We start from the raw sequence: 20,107 nt of genomic DNA, 5'->3' as shown, positions 1-20,107 counted from the left end.
CCCCCTGTAACAAGGAGCTCGAATTGCTTTGTCTTCTCCAGTGTCCCATTCCTAACTTTGGGTTCTCATCTTTCTCAGTACAAAGGCATCTCACCCCTTCATCACCTCCCTTTCCCTTCAACTACACAACCCACAAGACACTAAGGATTCATCCTCATAATTAAAATGTTTTATATGAGTAGATTTTAAAACAAACAGACAAAACCAACAAAAAACCTCTTCTGTCTATCATGCTCATGCAAGTAACTTCATCATTTGCTGAGTATGTGAATGGGTGACAATGAGATAATCAGATGGGTGTTTTGTGGGATGTGTCTGCTGCCAGGGTGTTCTCTGCTCTGGTTATTATTAATGCTGCACATTCCATTTTGCTTTGAGTAGTCCTGGAATACCCATCTAGAATATGTCCTCCCATGGCCATCACTAACCACCCTCCACACTACATCATCTGCAGAAGCTCCACTGACAGCAGCTGTGCTCGACAGGGAGAGAAGAAGGTTTCATTCTCAGAGTCTCTACTTGCAGCTGCAGCACTGAAAAAATCTCAGGCCAGATTTTCATCTGCTGTGAGCTGACATAACTGTAGTGAATAAATAGAGTTGTGGCAACACTGTAGGAGGAGCATAGCTTATCATCTAGTGATGTACAAGACAAATGTCAATTCTACAATTACTGTGAGAGAACAACTAGAGCTTTTGGTGGAACTTTTTGACTATTAACAAAACTTCAAATATTTCATATTCTGATTGATTTGCTTGCTTACCTCAAAATATGCAGCATTTTCTCTCAAATGTTGTTCAACACAGTGGCAAAGCTGAAGAATCCAGCTCCATTGTGTCTGCATTGCAGCTCTATAGGCCTTCAAGGGAGGGAGATATATTTTACAAATGGAAATGAAAACTAAACCTTGCACACCTTTACAGAATTTAGGAAACACAAAAGTAATGCATCAAACACAAACAGCTAAAACCTGACCACCTCACCCTGGAAAACGATGCTGCAGCAAAGAAAATTCCAATTAGATGTGAGAAAGAAACCCTGTCACTACAGCATAGTCAAACATAACAAAACTTGCCCCGAGGGACTGTGAAATCATTATCCTGTGGCCTGGTCAGAACTGGGCCAAACAAATCCCTGAGAGCACTCCAGCTCCTGCTGGCACCTCAGCTCCTGAGGTTCCTCCAGTCTAAGCTCATCTACAACTCTGTGTGCCTATTTACTCAGTCTAAATAGTTGGATTCCTGCCTGGATACAACTCGTACATTAAAGTAGCACTGAACAATGCACCATTAACCCCTCCCCAGGCCTGTGGGCGACGCATTTCGTGCGGCAGCGGCGCGGGAACGCAAAGCGCCCCAGAGCCGCACGCGCCCCTCGCCAGCAGGGGGCGCTCCGGCCTTTGGAAAATTCCCCCAAAACTCGGGGTTTCAGCTCCTGTCATTCCCAGTTATAAACAGTTTTTCCATTGTCTTCCAGGAATTTCAAATTGACGCACTAAGGCATATATTGTTTGTAGAAAAGGCTAATTTTTTTTTTAAAGATTACTTTTTATAACTACCCCAATATAGCATCATTGGAGACAGCATAACCTGCACAGTCACCGTGACTGCGATGGCCTGGTTTCATACCAGGCATCCTCAGTGTATTATACAGTACACCAGTAGGAACCATCAGAACAGCCTATACTTTTAAAGAATAGAATTGCCCACATTACATAAAAAGTCATTTATTATTCAAAGTAGATGCCATGAGAAGGAAGGAAGGAAGGGAGGGGTTTTCTTCATGTTTCCCATTTTGGCATATGTAAACTAGCAGAGCTGAAGAAAATAAAAATACATTCCCTCTGACTTTTTTCATTTTTCTATAATAAATCAGTCTTTACCACCCACTGTCTGTATCTACTCTTTCCTTGAAGGTCTACAAGGAAAAGTGTCTTACATTCTCATTGGAAAACCTGTTAGGACCTTACAACAGCTACAATGATTTTTTCTGTAAATTTTTTACATATATAACAGATGTTATATATGTAGAAAATTGAATGTAACATATATCCAATATATATTCATATATTCTTGAATATAACATATATTCAAGCCTGAAGTAAATCGTATCACCTGGTCAGATTTTTAACATCCAAACAAGTTTCATAATTCACTGACAAGTAAGTTATGAAACCAACCCTAAATCATAATAGGAACCTGCTTATACAGTAAGTGACAACAAAAGCTCTTACTGAAATTTCTTTCAATCCAACAGGAAAGAAATCACATAAGGACAGTTCTGTGCCCTCAACGTGTCAATGCAATTTGTATCAACAACTCTACAAGTTGCATGACCAGAAACATCTGTACAGACCAACTAATTTTAGAGTTTAAGGAGATTTAATCTGAGCAATCCAAGGTGTAACCATAACTTTATAAAACTGTTTTTAATTTTTGGAAACTGGAAGATAAATAAAACAGAGATGCTGAAGAGGAAATTTTAATAGGCCCCTTTAATTTAGAATCTTGTTTAATTTTCTCTAAGTTTGCCTTCTTCTCCCCCTTCTTTTCCCCCAAAATTCAGCTTATTTAAATCCCAAAACTTTTCCAGTTGTGGTGCTGGTTTTACTTACTTACCTCAATGGTTAGCCTGGCTGGGTGGTTTTCAAGAAGCAATTGCTCAGCTATTTCTTGTACTGATTTAATAACTTCTTCTTTTTCATCAAGTTCTCTCATTAATTCCTTTTTTCAGACAAAAAAAAAAAAGGTTTTAGAACTCTCTCTAAATATTAAAGAATTATTAAATTATTAATAATTCCCTCTGGCATATATTAGCAATACATACTGCATGGTATTCCTTTTTTCTTGTTATATTGGAGTTTCTTTCGCTCCAGTCATATGCAACCTCTTCCTCTTCTTTTTCATTCAGCCATATCAACTCTCTAGTAGCACGAGACACAAAGTTGTGAAGAGTATCAAGATGCCTTTCCTGATTTCTTGATGTGTTCTTTATTAAAAGGAAAAGAAAAATATTTAAAATAATCAGAATTTAAAGCTCATCCCTTATCAGAAATTATGCACACTGAAAAGCTGAACATGGAAGAGGTATGGTTAACTTACCAAAAGTTTGGAATACTGACTCTCCAGTTTGTGCAGTTTTTCTGTATAACTGAGTTTAAGAGGGGCAGTCATTTGGATCTATATTTGGTATATGAGATCAAAAGACAATAAAGAGGTTAGATATGTTAAACCATTACATCTCCTGATTTCATTATAAGTCATGTAGAGATCAGAAATAAAGGTAAGACTGTGAAACCCAAACACAGTTCTAAAATTCAACATTACTTTATGGGTCACCCAGTAAGAAAGTAATCAAAGAAATTAAGAACGTGGTGCAGTACCTCACTGATTTTGGCTTCTTTAAGGCTGGATTCAAATTCCTCAATAGCTTTGTGGACATTTTTGTGATTTTCTAAATGGCTTTCGACACTTGGCAAATCTGAACCCCATTCTGCTCGATCAAGTTGAACCTTACAAACAGGAAGAAAAGATTAGCCATGATCTATAAAAAGTAAACGTAACCATTAGAAGCGGACACTTTCTGCAAAAATTGCTACCTGCATTTCTTCCACCCAGCTCAGTAGGTCCTGGACAAATTTCATGTTCACCTCTTCTTCTGTCAAATTCTGATCAACAAAAGCTGATTTCATAAGAGGTTTTCTGATTTGCATCAGTTTGAGTGTTTGCAGAGTCCCACTGTCTACTCCTGTCACATAGCTCTGAATTAACCGTGGCGGGATGCCTGATGGGTAAGCGGGAGTGATGGTTGGTGTCAGTCTGGAAGTAAGACCTGATGACAGGCCAGATGTCAAACTGGAAGAAGTCAAAGGAGGTGTTAAACCTTGTGTCATTGCAGCATTTAATTCAGGTGTTAGGTTTGTTGTAAATCCTGAGTTTAAGCTCTCGGTTATTCCTGATATCATCAGCTTTGTCTGCTCTGTGGTCAGTGCGTGCCCCTTGTTGTACACGGAAGAACATTCGGTCCGTAAGGCCATCAGGTCATCACGAAGTTTTGCAACTCTATTCAATTAGAATTAAGAAAAAAAAAATCCCAATGAATGCTTATGATTAAGGTTTATCATGATCAACTGAATAGTGATATGAGCTCATTTTATCTCTTACACTTTACTTGCACTTAAATATTTATAAGCAAGTATTTTTATCAGAAAGCACAGGGAATATCAGCTTATAGTTCTACACAGATAATAAATGCATAAATCAGGCAAAGACTAAAATAATGCTATGGGCATTAACATGCACTATACACAATTCCAGGGAGCAATCAGCAAACCAGAAATCTTACAAGACACTACATGCTGCAGCAGATCAAACATCTGCCAAGGTTTTATGCACTTCATCTTAATCAGTCCAAGGATGAATCCCAAAAAACTTCGGAGCCACTTCTTCATAAAACAGAATTATGCAGTTTAAATGCTTCTTTCTGCCAACACTCTACACAGTGCCATACGTTACCTAACGTTACCCCACTTATTACCTCTTAATATACCTACAGCTGTTACCAGAAACGTAGCTAGCTGTTACTAGCCTACATTTAAAAAATTAAAGTTAGTCAATTCTAAATGTATTTTACATGCAATATAACAAGCTACGATCTTTACACACAGATATCTAGTGAATATTAAACATTAGATCATGTTCGGGGGTTGACTTCATTTTCATGAATAAGTACAAATAGCTCCTGTTCTCTTCAACATTTGTGGGCAATGCACCCACCAGAATATCTGGATGACATTAGGGTGCTCACTGACAGACCACCAAGTTTATGCAGTTATAAAGAACTGAAGATTTTTGTCCATAATGGGAATCCACATTTAGGACATTTATTTATTCACAGAAACATACTGTAAAGTACCTTTGAACAAGCTGGTCTGCTTGATAATATTTTCCATCAATAAGAATTTGGGCATCAATCACTTGCTGGCGGAGAAGATTCTCAGATTCAAGAAGATACCCGGCTATCTCTGCTTCATGTTGGAACTGAAGCCCTGACTCCAATCGCTTGGTGTCCTTAATAAATAAGAGAAAGTCATAAGCCTTGCAGCTAAAACCAAAGAGATATCAGCTCTAAGAATTCTTTTTTTTTCTAAAAAACCCAACTTATTCTTATCTTGAAACAATTGCAAAACATTTAATTGATTACAGAACAAAAAAAAAAAAGTAACAGAACACACTCTAGGCAACTTGTGGTATTTTCCTAAAGAAATGCTACCTTAACAGCACAATGAAAACAAAAGCAGCAACTATTAAGGTTGCCTCATAAACCCTTGAGAAATTTTTGCCATTCAACTTATTTAAATTTACGAATGCAGACAAGTAGAATCACTGACTGACTTACAGACTGCAGAGCATTCCGAGCAAGTATCAGTTTGTCCTCACAGCTCCGGCTGTCCCTCTGGATTCTGTTTGCAATTTGCTGCAGCATTTCCAACCTAGGTGATGGCAAAGCATTTTAAGAAAATAAATAAGCACTATGTTATTTATATTTACAATCACTTTGCATGACTTGAAAAACAAAAGAATCAACAGCATCTAACGCAAAGCACAAAAGCATATGTTAAGTTACCTGTTTCCTTCTAAGGTTCCATTACCAAAGCTTATACAAGATTTAATCAGCGTGGGACCACAATTAACAGAAAGGAAATTCTCATTAGAGTCAACACTGGTTCGAGTACTAGTGCTGTTGCTAAACAGTGAATCACTGCTATGATAGCTGTAACTACTGCTATTCATTTTTACATTCAGAGCGCAGTTCTTCTGGCTGTTCGCATTTGCTGAAAAACAAAGATCAAACTCCTGCAAAATGTACAGCTTCTAGGGATGAAATTCCACTACTGGCTTTTGAAACACCTAGACTCCTCCTTTATATAGGCTTCAGTATGCACATTTAAAACCCAGCAATTAATATTCCGTCAGCACTTCAAAGGATTTTACCTGGGGCTATGTACGCTACCTTGCTTTTGGCTTCCCTACCTTGCATTAAAGCTTTGCAAGTACAGACTAGGCAGCAACAATGGGGCGTCTCTAGGAAACAGACACACCAAATATTTTATTTAAGTGTCACTAAATAACCATAAACCAAGTAAGAACTAAAAGAACTCTTTGCAGTGTCTCTCAGACTCTTTAATGGAAATTTTCAAAAAGTAGTGAAGGGAGAAATCCACACTTGACGGTAGAGTACAAATAACATCCAGGCTGGGCCGACTCCTTTTCCTTCAAACAGAACTGCACAATAAAACTGGGGGAGTATCAGGGTTAATCAGCTCATTGCAATATAATCTGAGACACCTCCACATCATCCAACCTACTGTCATTCCTGCACTGTCCAAGCATGCATCTTCACTAACTGTCCCACTACACTGTCCTCCTGCAAATTTCCCTTCATCTTCTTCCACATTCACAGCCAATTGCTTCTAGGTGTTTTGACCAGAAAATAAGTAAGAAAAATCCGATCACTGCTTTAGAGTTACTTTTTAACTCAGAATTTGGGCTGGGGTGATTTTTTCAGTATTTCACCCCTTGCTTTTAGGATTCCTGAACAACCACACCCATCCCATAAGGTGACTGTTTACGCAGCAGAGCTCCGCAAAGGCACAGACACACCCCTGCAGCAATGCCAAACTCTGCTAGTTTTGCAAAGTAGAACTCAGCTTGGCACTCTTCTCATTGACACCATATTAATTTTGATTCCATACACCAATCCGGCCACACATTTTTTGTTTGCGCTGATACTTTGAGATATATTCAACAGGCTTGCAGGCAAAGTTTTATTACTCACCAGGTTTCAGTACTGGCTGAAGTAACATTTTTGCCAGAGTCAAATTTCACCCCAGCAGCTGTATCAACACCTCATAATGATGAGATGCACTGGTAACCAGTGCAACAAGCATGGATGATGTTCTTGTGTCCACTTCAATCAATACTTTGAACTTGGTGACTAAGCCAGAATCACTTAATGAAATTTTCTCTCTCATTTTACAGCGACCATCACATGTAGTGACTATCACCATACAACCTGTCATTTCAAGTGTGTTTACCCTTCCAGAAATATGGGAAGGAAGTTAGGTTCATGTTTGTTTATCTATGCTCAGACCATACAAATAAAATAGAAATAAACTAATGTCATTTACACACACTCTCAACAAAGATAATCCAGCTCTCTGCAAGTATGAACAGAATTTCTGCTGGTGAAGCCAGACACTTTGCTTTTGGCAGGTTGGGACAAATTAACCTACAAGACCTAGCAGGCAGTATTTCTGCTGCTGCTTTCCAGTGTTCTGCCCTGCGTAAGAGGGAAAACTCGATATTGTGTGGACAACTTCATATTTCTCTATAGGAATTCGTTCCACAGTAGGGTCCTATGAATCAACATCTACTGAATCTGCCATTTCAGTCATGCTCTTGCTCTCATAAGCATGACATATGTTTAATCAGCTCTGACTGTCTTTGCCCTCTGACTGAAATCTCTCTTACTGAGGACTTCCTATACAATAGTCTGGATTCCTCAAACCTAGTTTCAGGTACTTAGACCAGAGAGATAGGTCACCCTGTTGTCACCAGAAAGTCAGTGACAATCGCTTCTCTAGGAAGTGGTTCAGATGTCTCCTTTGGATGCACAAAGTCAAGCAGAATGAATCCAGATCCAGGTGTCTATATCTATGCACAGGGAGAAAAGCCCCAAAAACCATTTAACTTTAAGAAGGTTTTTCAATTAATGAATGGATAGCACCTGTGTCTCCCACAGAACTTAAAAAGACATACCATTAAAAAATGCTCTCAGACTGCACCAAGACTTTAATCATGCTTAGTATATCACCAGTGATGTACAGAAGTGTCCCACAGCCTACTACCATGGAAGGCTACTATGCCTTTCCACATCTCAACACGTGGTGTGCTCTCAAGTACCACTGTGTAGAGGTTTTAAACAACCTCTACACAGGACGTGAGCCTATAATGTTGTGCACCAAGAAAAATATACATTTCATGTAAGGGATGAGGATGGTCCTGATATGAAATCAATCTGAAATGAGACAGCTTTGACTAACTGCACAAAGAAGGTGATTATAGATATGTATAAGCACTTTGATGGTCTGGGGCACAAATGCTGCTCATCACAACCTTCTGAGCCCACCAAAGCTGTTTACGTCTGGACCTGCCTCTAGGCAGGTAGAGAATTTCAGACCTTGAACAAAGGCAGAAATGCTTGATCTAGAAAAATAATAGAGACATTATCACAGAAGAAGATGTTTATAAATTTCAATATGGGTTAAAACAACAGAAAATATATTAACAAAGCCTATCAAGTATTCAGTAGCATACCTCTCCACTTCAGGTCGAAGGGTCTTCTCTCTTTCCAGCATGGCAATAATCAGTTTTCCCCATTCTTTTTCTATATCATTTGGATGGTAGCCTTGAGAAAGTTTGATGCGTCCAAATTCTATCCAGACCTTAAAAATTCGTATGTACTCATTATTTTAAGCCACAAAAAAAAGAACTTCTATACATTTCAATGAATGTAAAAACTTACCTCTAGCAGTTTATATAGGTGTTTAATTTTTGATTTATCTGTCTCCTTCGGTGGAATTTCTGTTTCTTTAAACTGTAAATATTGATTATAAAGTGCCTACAGAAACATGAAAAATAACATCAAGTTTTATTTACAGTGAAAATAACCTTAGTCTCTAAGCCCTCTTCTAATATTCTTCACAAGCTTACCTTTATACTAAAGATCAACAAAAACCAATCAGTGACAAGGTAAAGATTTGCTTTTTATTGTTTGTATGCTAGCAATGTATTGATTATACTTTGAAAAGGTTAAGGAGTAGTACTGTTCTACAGTTGACATGATCATATTAATCAACAAGTACGTCACTTGTTCAAGTATGCTTTGAGTCAGTAAGATAAAGTGTAATTCCAACAAGGAGTCTAAGCCACCACACCTCACCTTCAATTCCACAGGACTGTTGGGAAATGTTCTGTCAGACATTATCGTGACATGGTGTCTGATCCACTGCATGAGGTAGTTCACCATATTCTGATATTCAACCCATTTGACTTCTACATCCTGCCAAAGCAATACCCAGATTACAGAAGAGATGAAAATCATCAAGAGCTCATTTCTGCTTCAGCTTTGAAGACTGAAGTCTTCACACATAGAAAAAATGGATTTTGAAATCCTGCAATTCTGAGACAATATTTATTTGCTCTTTAAAGATCAGATCCAAATATATGATTTCAGTCTTCAGTTTTGATCCCGAAAAATTCTATTGAAAACAAAATATTTTCTACATTAATAAATTTCAAGCTGGTAAGAATCAGAAAGGCATAATTTATACATCCACAACTGAAAAGTAAGAACTTTGACTTGATCTTTCTCCAACTTCAGGCACATTGTTTTCAGTTAAGCCCTTTGCACAAACGTTTTCATATCCATGACATGAAATAGCTAGGACTTTAAAATCTCAGCCTAGAAAAACCATGTCAAAGAAAAGTGTGACAGCAGTCCTATGGAAGATCTAGCTAACATTCTGGATCTGAAATTCAGTATTTTATTAATGTAGCTCACACACTGCACAAGTGCAATTCTCCTACTTACATTTGCACTGATGCCTTCACCACCTTCTGGTACTTTGGGAAATGCATCATAAAGTGATGACACATAAGTTATTACTGACTTCTCATCAGGTGAGGAAACATCGACATCTAAAAGAGCATGACAGAACAGTGCTTTATCACGTAGTTGTAAGAATGCCCACAAATATGCCACAACCTGCAGACAGATTGGACTTTGTTTTAGTGTTGGGGGTTTTGCAACAAAGTTATCTGTAGCTCTCTTACCTTCAGGATCCAGAAGTCTGGCAACACCAAGTTTTTCTGCTACAAAAAAAGCATGTTCTAAATTTGCGAGGTTGCTTTGAACAGCAACGGTATTCATGTCTATCAGGTCCGGCCTGTCAAATAAAAACAGCAACACTTGATTACAAGCCTTTATCAGTTTTAAATTCTGCTGTACTGGTAAATCAAACCATGAGCATGGACAGACACAGCAACAGAATTTTCATTTTGAAAGGATTTCACTAAAATTGGGTGAACAAGCTGAGACCATTGCTAATTGGTCTGCTGCTAATTGAAACACAGGCAGCAGAGAACTCCAACATTCGGCTCTTCATGGACAAGGTGGTTTCCAGCGATCCCTTAAATACACCTCTATTTTCTTATGCATATTTATTCATGTGCACTGCCACTGTATTTCAACACCTAGTCCTTTCCACTGCCCTTCAGGTGAATATATTCAGTTTTCTCTTTTACAGGAGGGAGTTACTTTCTACTGCTTTCACAAATTTTCAGTCATTCGGCATCAAATTCTTCAACATGTGTCAGAAGCCACATAGTAACGAAGTTTAGTCACAAAAACATCACTTTAATTTTTCTAATGAGAATGTTTTCTGTTTTCTCATCTTCTTCAAATGCATTGAAGCCCTGCTTTCAGATACACACTGGTGCCAGTCCTCTTATAGGTAACTCTTACCCCCATGCACTTAAACCTCCACATCCTCATCCTGTAAACTCCATTTCCAGCCACAATATGCTTGCTTTAATGGAATAATTGTCTTAAGCCAATCTTGCCTATAAATGTTTTTAAGGTCCATAAATATTATCCTGTATCAATTCTGTACCATCATCACTACTTTAATGTTTTAAATCAATGTAAAACTTCAAAACTAATATTGCCCTTTAAGTCTGCTATGTAGGAGCTGAGTTTTAGATCTTGTGAATCTCAGTGTATTACTCCTTGCCTCTTTCAGCACTTGGAATTCTTACAGCTGTCCAGTAAAATGAAATAAGAGATTTTCAAACATTCTGAGCAAAACCTCACCTCACTTAAGTTAACTAGAGCCACAAGGGTCTGAAACATTTGCTACTGAAATAGTACACCACTGAAAACCAAACTCACCATGAAAAAAAACTAAAATAAAACACCAAAAGAAAAAAAAAATTGGCATACAACTTCCAGCAAACAATTCAGTTCGTAATTTTTTCTCATTTTTGTTTCTAGAGAAACTATCTTCTTAGTTTTAACAAGCAGAAGTTTTAAATAATTGCAACAGATAGAAATAAAACTGTTAAACACAACTGTTCAAAATTAATGTTAACTTTTCATTAATGTTAACATTTCATTTCAATTTCCCAATTATCCCTTGATAACAAAATGGTACTAACTTTGGGAAACTCAGAAAAATCTTGTCTTTGAACTAACTACAAGGGCATGGTAAATAAAAATCTATTTCTTTTCAGCCATTTAGAATCACTGTACTCCTTGTGCTCTTTTGAAGTCAAGTCTACAAGAAAGATAATAACACTGCACCCATTACGCCTTGAAAGAACATTTAATAATAACAAAATGTGAGCGGTGCAATATAATCCTCCTAAGTCAGTGGGACTTTCCACGTCCAATATGCTTAGTGGGAGCATGATCAAGCTCACGCTGTTCTTCTCTGAATTTCAGTGCAGTGGAAACAATGCAATGAAACCAATATCAGCCGTTGCTCTCAGCAGCACAGAAAATCCATGAAAAACAGAAGACAATACTAGAAAAGAAAACTGAGCACCCCTATCTCCTGTTTCAGCCACAATAATGGAGTTGGTATGAGTAATAAAGATTGATTTAGCAGCAGTTTTGACTAGAGAATCAGGTTTTTGTAAGTGCAACACTGTTACTTAGGTTATTTTTTTCCTCCTGCTTTCTTTACATTTGTTTCACATTTGATAAAAATGTCCCAAGAATAATCACTTGCATGGCCTGTTCAATTGCCAACTCTCACAACATGAAAGGACACGTTGTAAAAGCCTTGACTATTCCCAGAAAACAAGCTGCAAGCTGCAGAGACACTGACACAATAATCTCCTTTAGAATAAAGCTTTAATTTAGTTGAAGAAGAGGTAATCTTGTTCTCACTGTGATACAGGTAACTAAATCAATAAAAACAACTGCTCCTGCATAATAAATCATTTTATATCAATGCTGTGGCTTTACCACCCAGCTGAAGAAGAGCCTGCTCTGTGAGATGCCTCCCTACCTTTTACACATGTTTTCCCATCCCTGCAACATCTACCAGCATTGGATTATATTACAGTTTCCCTTTGAGAACAAGGGGAAATTGCAATGAATACTGCCATTTTCAGTTAATTATACACTTAGCACATAGTATACTGACCTAGATTAACTGATTTATATTTATCTAAAATCTTGGTCTACAAGAAAATACTACAGAAGATGGCATTTGTGTCTGTCTTGATAGTGCATGTCTTCAGTTTTCTAAAGCAGAACTCTCCACAGCTGACTGAGAACAAGTCCACTGATGGTTTATGAAAGGGAAAAGACAAGCATTATCACTAGAATGCAAAAGCACCTGGCAGAAGCCACAGCAAGATCACTCTGCCTAGGGCTTGGGGCCTCCCCCTCTGCAGAACACCCTTTCCTCTTCACAAGTAGTAGAGGGATATATTGCAAAGCCACAGGAAAAGGGAGTTTACCTCCCAGAGGTCAGTAAAAGACTTTTCTTAGCCGGAGAAAACTGCATTGAAAAAACATGGCTCAGGAAAACACTAATTGCCATACAGCTCCTTTTGTTTAATAGTGGGGATTTTCTGCAATTTTAAATAGAAATAAATGCTATTTTTACATGCTGTAAACTTGCAGAGATACCTGTCCACTAACTCGAAATAACTGTTGAAATTCCAGTTGAGATGAGTATCCTCTAATACATATTTATTTAATTGTCATAGTTGAAGCAAACACTAGACTTAAAAGCACTGTCCATCATGGCAAATATCTCCAATTTTTTAAGGCTACAGGGAAAATATATGAGTTTTGCAGAAGTTATTTGTAATGTATTATAAATATATTTTATATTAATTCACATCGCATTATTAAGTAGTTTTATGAATAATCAAGAACAAATTAAACTAAACGCCCTTTAAGTGTTGTACAATGACTCTACCTTCTGTCATAATATTGTGAGTCATTTTATGTCAGATTTTTCAGCAGGCTGGGGCCTTGCCATGAAAACACACATAAACATCCCAAACACCAGTTGAGTTGGAACATTCCATGCAAAGAAGATGCTTCTGCCACAGCCACACCTAAGTCAAGTGTTTGGCTTCCACACTGAGAGTCATTAATCATTTAATTTATTAAAAAACTGGTGCCTGCCATTTGAGATTTTAGTGTAGGTGTTAGAAATTAGATACAATTTGTATCAGAAGTGATGGGGGGGGAAGTGTAATTAATATCACATGAATTAGGAAGCTGACAAAATTATGGTAAATTCAAGAAAACAATACCTAGCACCACAAAGAGAAGGAAGAGAACAGTATCTGAATAACAGCACATATTTCTAGTCTGCAAAGACTCCTTGAAATGAGAGTTGTGTATAATAAATAACATTAGGCACATGTAGATTTTCTCATTGCCAGAATTAATACCCAGCAAAATAGTTTAAGATCCAAACTAGTAGCTATTATATTTGCCCATTAAAATAAAAGATTATATTTAAAGGGGATTTGATACCTCAAAACAGAAAAAAAAGATGTTTAACTGAACTTTAATTTTCCCAGTCAATGATGAAGAAATCACATTCTTCTCCTCATATTTCTGGGATGACACTTGCTCAAGTTACAACAATGTTTATCTTTACTAAAACATACATATGTCAGAGTAACATTCCACATGAAAATTCTGTTAATGCATTCAGAAGGCTGAGAAACATGAAGTTATTTACATGAACCATCTAAATTTTTTAATCTGCACAATTCTTTCTCAGTCAAAACCCTGCATGCAGCCTGAGTAATACCTGATATTAAAGGATATTTCATTCTTGGCTTATATTTAATTGAAACTCTAACATAGAGACTTTCAAGCAGAACTCTCAAAAAAACATGACTGAAGATGCAGTGTAAAGTGTATCATGTCACTATAGTCTAATTAGCTTTTCCACTGCTGTAATTAGAAAATGCCTATAGAAGTTCATTTATTTTCATTGTTCAGAAACAAATGAAAAGGATGAGTGCCAGAAAGACTCAAGCCTTTATTAGGGATGGAAGGATTACTAAAACAAATGGAAGATCATGCCAGAATACACAGTCATAGAAAAAAAAATTTAACAACAAACAAAACAAAAATAATCATGTATTCTAGAGATTTTGGTAAATAACAGAAACATCGCAAAGAATCAAAAAACACTAAATTTTTATGTAAAGCAGAAAATTTAGCTCTATCTCTTCAAATATGCATCTCCTTTTACTTTCCCAGAAACTCTACAAATGAGATGATAAAGCAAAATGCATTATTTAACCTATATAATTAGGCCTACCATTTGCCCATCTCTTAACACAGTTTCAAAAATACCAACATGTTTACACCAGTTTATGTGTCAAGTCAATATTTTGGAACTTACTAAATCATCTGTCCCCACATCAGGTAAAAAATCAAAATCTTGTTCAAAACAGTTGGTCAAAGAACTTGCTTCAGAAAGACTGAGTGAATAACACAAAGAGAATGACAGCTGGACTTCAACTAACAGGTACTGTTCTTGGTGCCCCACACGCATTTATTGATTGCCCATGATTGCAATGCTCTCCCATTGTCATGACCAGGAAATCTAATCACAGTGTCTGAGGTACCCTTTGCTAATAGATATGCCTACCACATTTTCCTGATTTTTTTTTTTTCTCCCCAGGGATAGTCTGATCACTTAGAGAAGAGGGAGAGGAGAGTTTCTGCACAAAAATGTTGAGGAGGTTTGACTTTGTGGCATTAGGGAGGAACAGATCTCTTCCATTAGCAGAATCAAGGACCACAATGTGAACACATAGCACAAGGTTCTGTAGCAGGTTTCCTTGGTGTCAAAAACTCCATGCTGAGGAAAGGACATAAAATGTCGACTCTGACTCAACACTATCTTCCATTACACCCTAGACATCCCTCTCATTCTGAAGCTCTAGATTCACACAGGATATAGTTATTAAAAAAAATTACCCCAATGCATCAAACCACTGGGTGAAGCTGAGCCATGATGCCACTGAAGGCAACAGTTCAGAATTCAGAGAAAATCAAATATTTCATTTAGAAAACTGCCATTATAGGCAAGCTTTATCCTTACAACAAACCGAAAAGTATGCTGCTGCATGCAGCTCTGCATATTGTTTGTTCAAGTACGTGGCAAAATCTTTTCTAAAGCTACACAGGTCTCCAGCCTCAATTACATATCGTGTTTATATGATCATTATGCCTTGTATCCTCTTTTTAGCTTTGTTCTCCTCTGTTGGTATGACAGGAATGCCTACACTACATGATTTTATGTACCTCTATAGATTTCTCTCAATGACTCTATAAAGATGAACAAAAATGCCTTTTCTTCCCTTGAGAGCTGAAAAATTCTCACGTGACCTCAACTCTCCAGCTCTCCATCGCTTATTTTTTCATAAATTTTCAGATTTGATGAATAAAACTGAAAAAGACAATTGCAATAGATAGTAGAACAAGGGCACAGTATTTCCAGATGGGTGTCTATTCTTCAGACATCCCAATATTTCAAGACTTCCCACAGAAAAAGAATGAATGCAGTTTTAACTGCACTTAATGTTAGGAAAGCAAAAGCTGTCAGGTGCCCTAACATTAATTTAGCCCCTAACAATATACAGAGCTAACTCAGGTAATTTCTTCTGTTGTACATTCCCTTGATTTGACAAGCACTGAATTTAATAAACCTACTGAAGCCACCTGTCCCACCTTTGTTAGCACTGCAAAACTTCACCTGTAACTTACCATACCAATTAATTTAGATATATACACAATTGTGGCACTGCAATATCAAAGATCTTTTAGTTAAATGTGGAGTTCATCTTTAGCCATGCAAAACAAACCCTAATCACAACTTGGCAGTAAGTTTTCAATGCAGATTTCAAACTCAGTACAAACATGAATGAAATTAGAAAGGATCTGTTAGTCCTTTCACTAGCTTTAAAATCAGTTTCTACACTCTCTTACTACTAAGAGCTGTTTCCATCATTACAAAAGCAGTAATGGTACAGTAATTTCAGCAATTTTTGGCTATGATAAAATTTAAATGGGAATGAGGTTCATAACTCATAACCTCAACCCACACCATACAATCCACAAAAGCAATCATAAATAATGTATTTTTCCTTGAACTGTGAATACCAAAATAACAGTGAAGAAACCCAACTAAACTCTTTTTCTGTTCTGCATCCTGAGAATACTCCATTCAGACCATGGCAGCGGCTGCTTGACAGAAGGGCTTCTCAGCGGCATTAGTACAGTTACTAACAAGGAAGAATGGTGAGGTACTGTGATGAGTTCAAACAATTTCCCAAAGGTACCTTGTCCTGTCTTGGAGGCAACCATTTCTCCATGTGCCACAAATTTGCCAAAGGTGATTCCTGAAGACTAAGACCTTTCCCCATGTGATTTATCAGGGGCACAAATGCCCCCACTGCTCAGACACCACATCCTTCTGGATTAAGACTTCTGACACCCTCACATGTCCTGGTTTTTGCCAATCCAAGAGTACAAAACACATGAAACCCAAACTAAAACAAAAAAACACAAACAAAACAAAAAACTGGCCTTTCAAAGTAAAGTGTTACTTTACGTTTTATTTTCATTAAAATGATGAGAAAAGCTTTGACTTCATCCCAGCTGTTTTTTTTTTCTTCTCAGTTACTGCAAAAAGAAAACTCTTATTCAGCTACTACTTAGCAGTAGGATCCAGCATAACACACACTGAGATCATTTTAAGGCCAGATCTGAAATTAATCAACCCAGCTGACTGGAAGTCGTCCATCTAATACCCACTAAGGCTAACCACCACCACAACACAAGATGCTAAAATTGCAGGCATGCTTCCAGTACTATTTTAATACAGCCCTTACGAAGTGCCATCACACAATTCTTCTGAGTGCATCCGATTAAGGTGGTTAGGTAACTTGCTATTTGTAAATCCATTAGAAATAAACTCAGGCAAGTAATATTAAAAGCATGTCTGCTTGTCAATATTTTTAAGCATCCTAAATGCAGTTTATGTTTTCCCAAATTGCCAATTCTCAACACTGAGTTCATTTATTCTACACAACAAAACCTGTTGAAAATAGTAAGAACCACACAACGAGCTGAGTGGAAAGGGGGTGCAACACAACTAAACTCGAATTTTCTTTGTGTTAAAGCTGGATTACAATAAAATACAAGTCACAAAACAGCAAGCCAAAACCAGCAGACCCAACTAATCTCTTTATTTAAAACATATCCCCTAGCATTTTAAGGCTTGACACTGTGTAATATTTAGTTTCTTTCTCGTTCATTCCCCAAGGGTGTTCAACGTGTTTCTGCACATTGAGGCATTATTATCCCTCCCCTTTAGGAATGTATTCAAGTCAGTACCTGAGCAGTTGCAACATGTTTTAACATCAGAGGGATGCCACATGCACTGCTGGCCAGGAGCTTGGTGTTCAACCAACTATATATACACAGCAAATCATCCTGGGTAAGGTTGAAACAGCTTGTTCCAAATCAGAACAGTTATTTAGCAAGCATCAATCTAGCTTGCCCCTTGCTATACCACACTGAGAAAAACATCCACTTCATTATTCTGAAAGCATACTGAGTCATGATAGCAACATTCCAAAAGAAAAGCACTGTGACCCTGGAAAATTTGCCTCTCTCACTTTATCTAGCATTTATGGACCTGTTACATTGCTGCGTCTTCTGGAAACACACTGCAGCTTCTATTCCTCTTCCTCCCACATGAAGTATTCATTGTACCTTCACTTCTTCCATGCTGCATTCATTGTTAGCCTCTGTTTCTCTTTTGTCTGGGAACAGTAGCCATCTCCTCACTCACTCTACGCTGTGTGTAGCTTAAAACTACAGGCATCATTAAGGCTTTGCACAAAGTTTACCAGTAAAAAAGCCTCCTCTGTATCAGATCCCTGTATTTCTTTAACAGAAATTCTTTAATACAGTAAAAAACATTTTTCTTGTGCTCAAAACGTACCCTTTTTAACTCTATCACCATCTCCCCTCTTTGCAGCATTTATAGAAACTGTCTGAATACGGCCCTGGCAAGCTTTGGAACAGCATTACACTAACTAACCTCACTTGTTTTCTTGTCTTAAACCTTTCATGTGCATACTATGGTCCTGTTTGCTTGTCAGACTGCTGCCTGACCTGAACACATTTTAGCCCTTTTTTCTCCTGACCTGGCTTTCACATTTTCAATGGTTGCTGACATTCACCTAGAAGTGCAGACATAACTGGACATGTCTGAGTGTACAGAAGGCAGATCAAGGGCCCAGGACTTTAGTCACTAGTCCTTCCCATAGCATGCCTGTGGCTCATTGCAACCACACTCCCCCAGGCAATACATGAGCCCATTTCCAGGGACAGCACTGAGCCAGGACTGCTCCGAAGGAGCTGCACCCTGTCGGGGGGGCAGAGGGAGAGTTCAGCCAAGCAGATACAAGCCCTGCTGTACCACTTACCCTCAGGGCTGGAAAGCAGGGGCTGGATCTGCTTCATTTACTAGAACAGACCTAACACCTGAGACTAGAACTTTAAAAACGTGACTTGATCTGGAAATTGAGCTTGCAGGGTTTCCTCAACAGACGATATTTTTCACCATACAGGCACCACTTAAGCCACTCATTAAATGCTATTATCTAGCTACACAGGAACATAATGCTTTTCCTGGAATTCCTTTTTTAAATGCTAAAATCAAAATTAACTCTCTACTATAAAAGCTGTGAGAACACGAAAAATGTATAAAGGAGTGCACACATTTTTACAAAAAACATACATATGTGATATTAATTTTTTCTATCCTCTATACTTAATCTTGTTTCTCTAGAAAAGCGTTAGGCTGTGACTGTGTCTGTTTTCTGCATATCGACAACCATTGTCCTTAATGAAGCATCTACAGGTGCCAGCTAATTGTAAATCTTATAGCTATTATTTTTACTATTTCTTAAATTTCATTTCAGACACTTTTTAAGTGAAATCTCCTATGTATCAAAAGCCCTTATGTATCAAAAGTTCAGGGCAGTCCGAGATCAAAACAATAGGTTTGCTACTTTGGTATACATTTATTTTACAGAAAATTCAGATAAAAAGTTATGTGCCAAGTGCAATGTAGATCTACAATTTAGATTACTAGCTCCCATCTGGCATGTGACTCCTACTGAAATAACAGCAGATTTCACTCTCTCTAGAAACAAACTGTTTCTATATATAGGGGATATCACTGGGATACAGTTCTAAAAAATTAGTGTTTCTTCTTTCTGGGCAAAAGGCATGTAAAGGGAAAAATTCAAACAACCAAATAAAAAAACCCACAAAAAACCAAAAACCAACCAAACAAAAAACCCACACAAAAAAACCCAAAAACCAACCAACTAACCAACCCAACAATAAAAAACCCACCACAAATCAAGAGCATTTACCCAAAACACAGGCTAGTGACAAGAAATAGTTAAGATGATAATGCTGCAGAATGAAGCTTCCAGGGTGTAGGTGGTAGTATCTCCAGAAAAATCTGGGCATTACACTCTGACTAAAGTCAGTCTCCAATATCAAAGTCTGGCTTACAGGTTTTTTGCTATGTACTATATGATGGCACAAAAGAAACATCACCTAATTCTGAAACTGCCTGAAGTCAGATTTCTTCCAACACAACATATTGAATAAAGTAACATACGTCTTCAGTAAAAAATTAAGCTATAAAAGACAAATGATATAATAGATGAGACATACAGCATATTCTCGAATCTCCTGGGTGTATCTGTAGCTTTCACTAAAGGCCTGACCACATACCTGAAGAAAAGTGTGGAGGTTAAATAAAAGTGTGAAAGCTTATATATTTAAATACAAATACAAATCTGGTTAATGTTCAGTATTAAAAATCACTTTTTAATGTTACAATTTGATTTGGTCTTTCTGTGGAAGGACAAGTATTCCCACATAAGAGAGTAGGTTT

The 20,107-nt window shown here is 37.5% G+C and overlaps 1 protein-coding gene across 7 annotated transcripts in view; it reads right to left on the bottom strand.

The window, feature by feature from the left end:
• Window positions 1-20,107, bottom strand: part of DST (dystonin) — a 289,675-nt gene that overhangs the window by 136,619 nt on the left and 132,949 nt on the right. For all 7 annotated transcript variants that reach the window (XM_066179759.1, XM_066179751.1, XM_066179753.1 and 4 more), the window contains 13 exons: window positions 9,897-10,009; window positions 9,655-9,761; window positions 9,004-9,123; window positions 8,587-8,682; window positions 8,379-8,506; window positions 5,398-5,491; window positions 4,915-5,069; window positions 3,599-4,061; window positions 3,383-3,511; window positions 3,102-3,179; window positions 2,827-2,988; window positions 2,619-2,723; window positions 764-859 (listed from right to left, as the gene is read on the bottom strand). In XM_066179759.1, the coding sequence (XP_066035856.1) occupies window positions 764-859; window positions 2,619-2,723; window positions 2,827-2,988; window positions 3,102-3,179; window positions 3,383-3,511; window positions 3,599-4,061; window positions 4,915-5,069; window positions 5,398-5,491; window positions 8,379-8,506; window positions 8,587-8,682; window positions 9,004-9,123; window positions 9,655-9,761; window positions 9,897-10,009 (1,846 nt within the window). The remainder of the gene's footprint in view (window positions 1-763; window positions 860-2,618; window positions 2,724-2,826; window positions 2,989-3,101; window positions 3,180-3,382; window positions 3,512-3,598; window positions 4,062-4,914; window positions 5,070-5,397; window positions 5,492-8,378; window positions 8,507-8,586; window positions 8,683-9,003; window positions 9,124-9,654; window positions 9,762-9,896; window positions 10,010-20,107) is intronic.

Source organism: Chamaea fasciata, unplaced genomic scaffold, assembly GCF_029207755.1.
Source record: "Chamaea fasciata isolate MVZ Bird 193981 ecotype frontalis unplaced genomic scaffold, bChaFas1.0.hap1 SCAF_3, whole genome shotgun sequence".
NCBI classification, from domain to species: Eukaryota; Metazoa; Chordata; class Aves; order Passeriformes; family Sylviidae; genus Chamaea; species Chamaea fasciata.
Note: the sequence above shows the minus strand (reverse complement) of the source record. Positions and strands in the feature narration are given on the sequence as shown.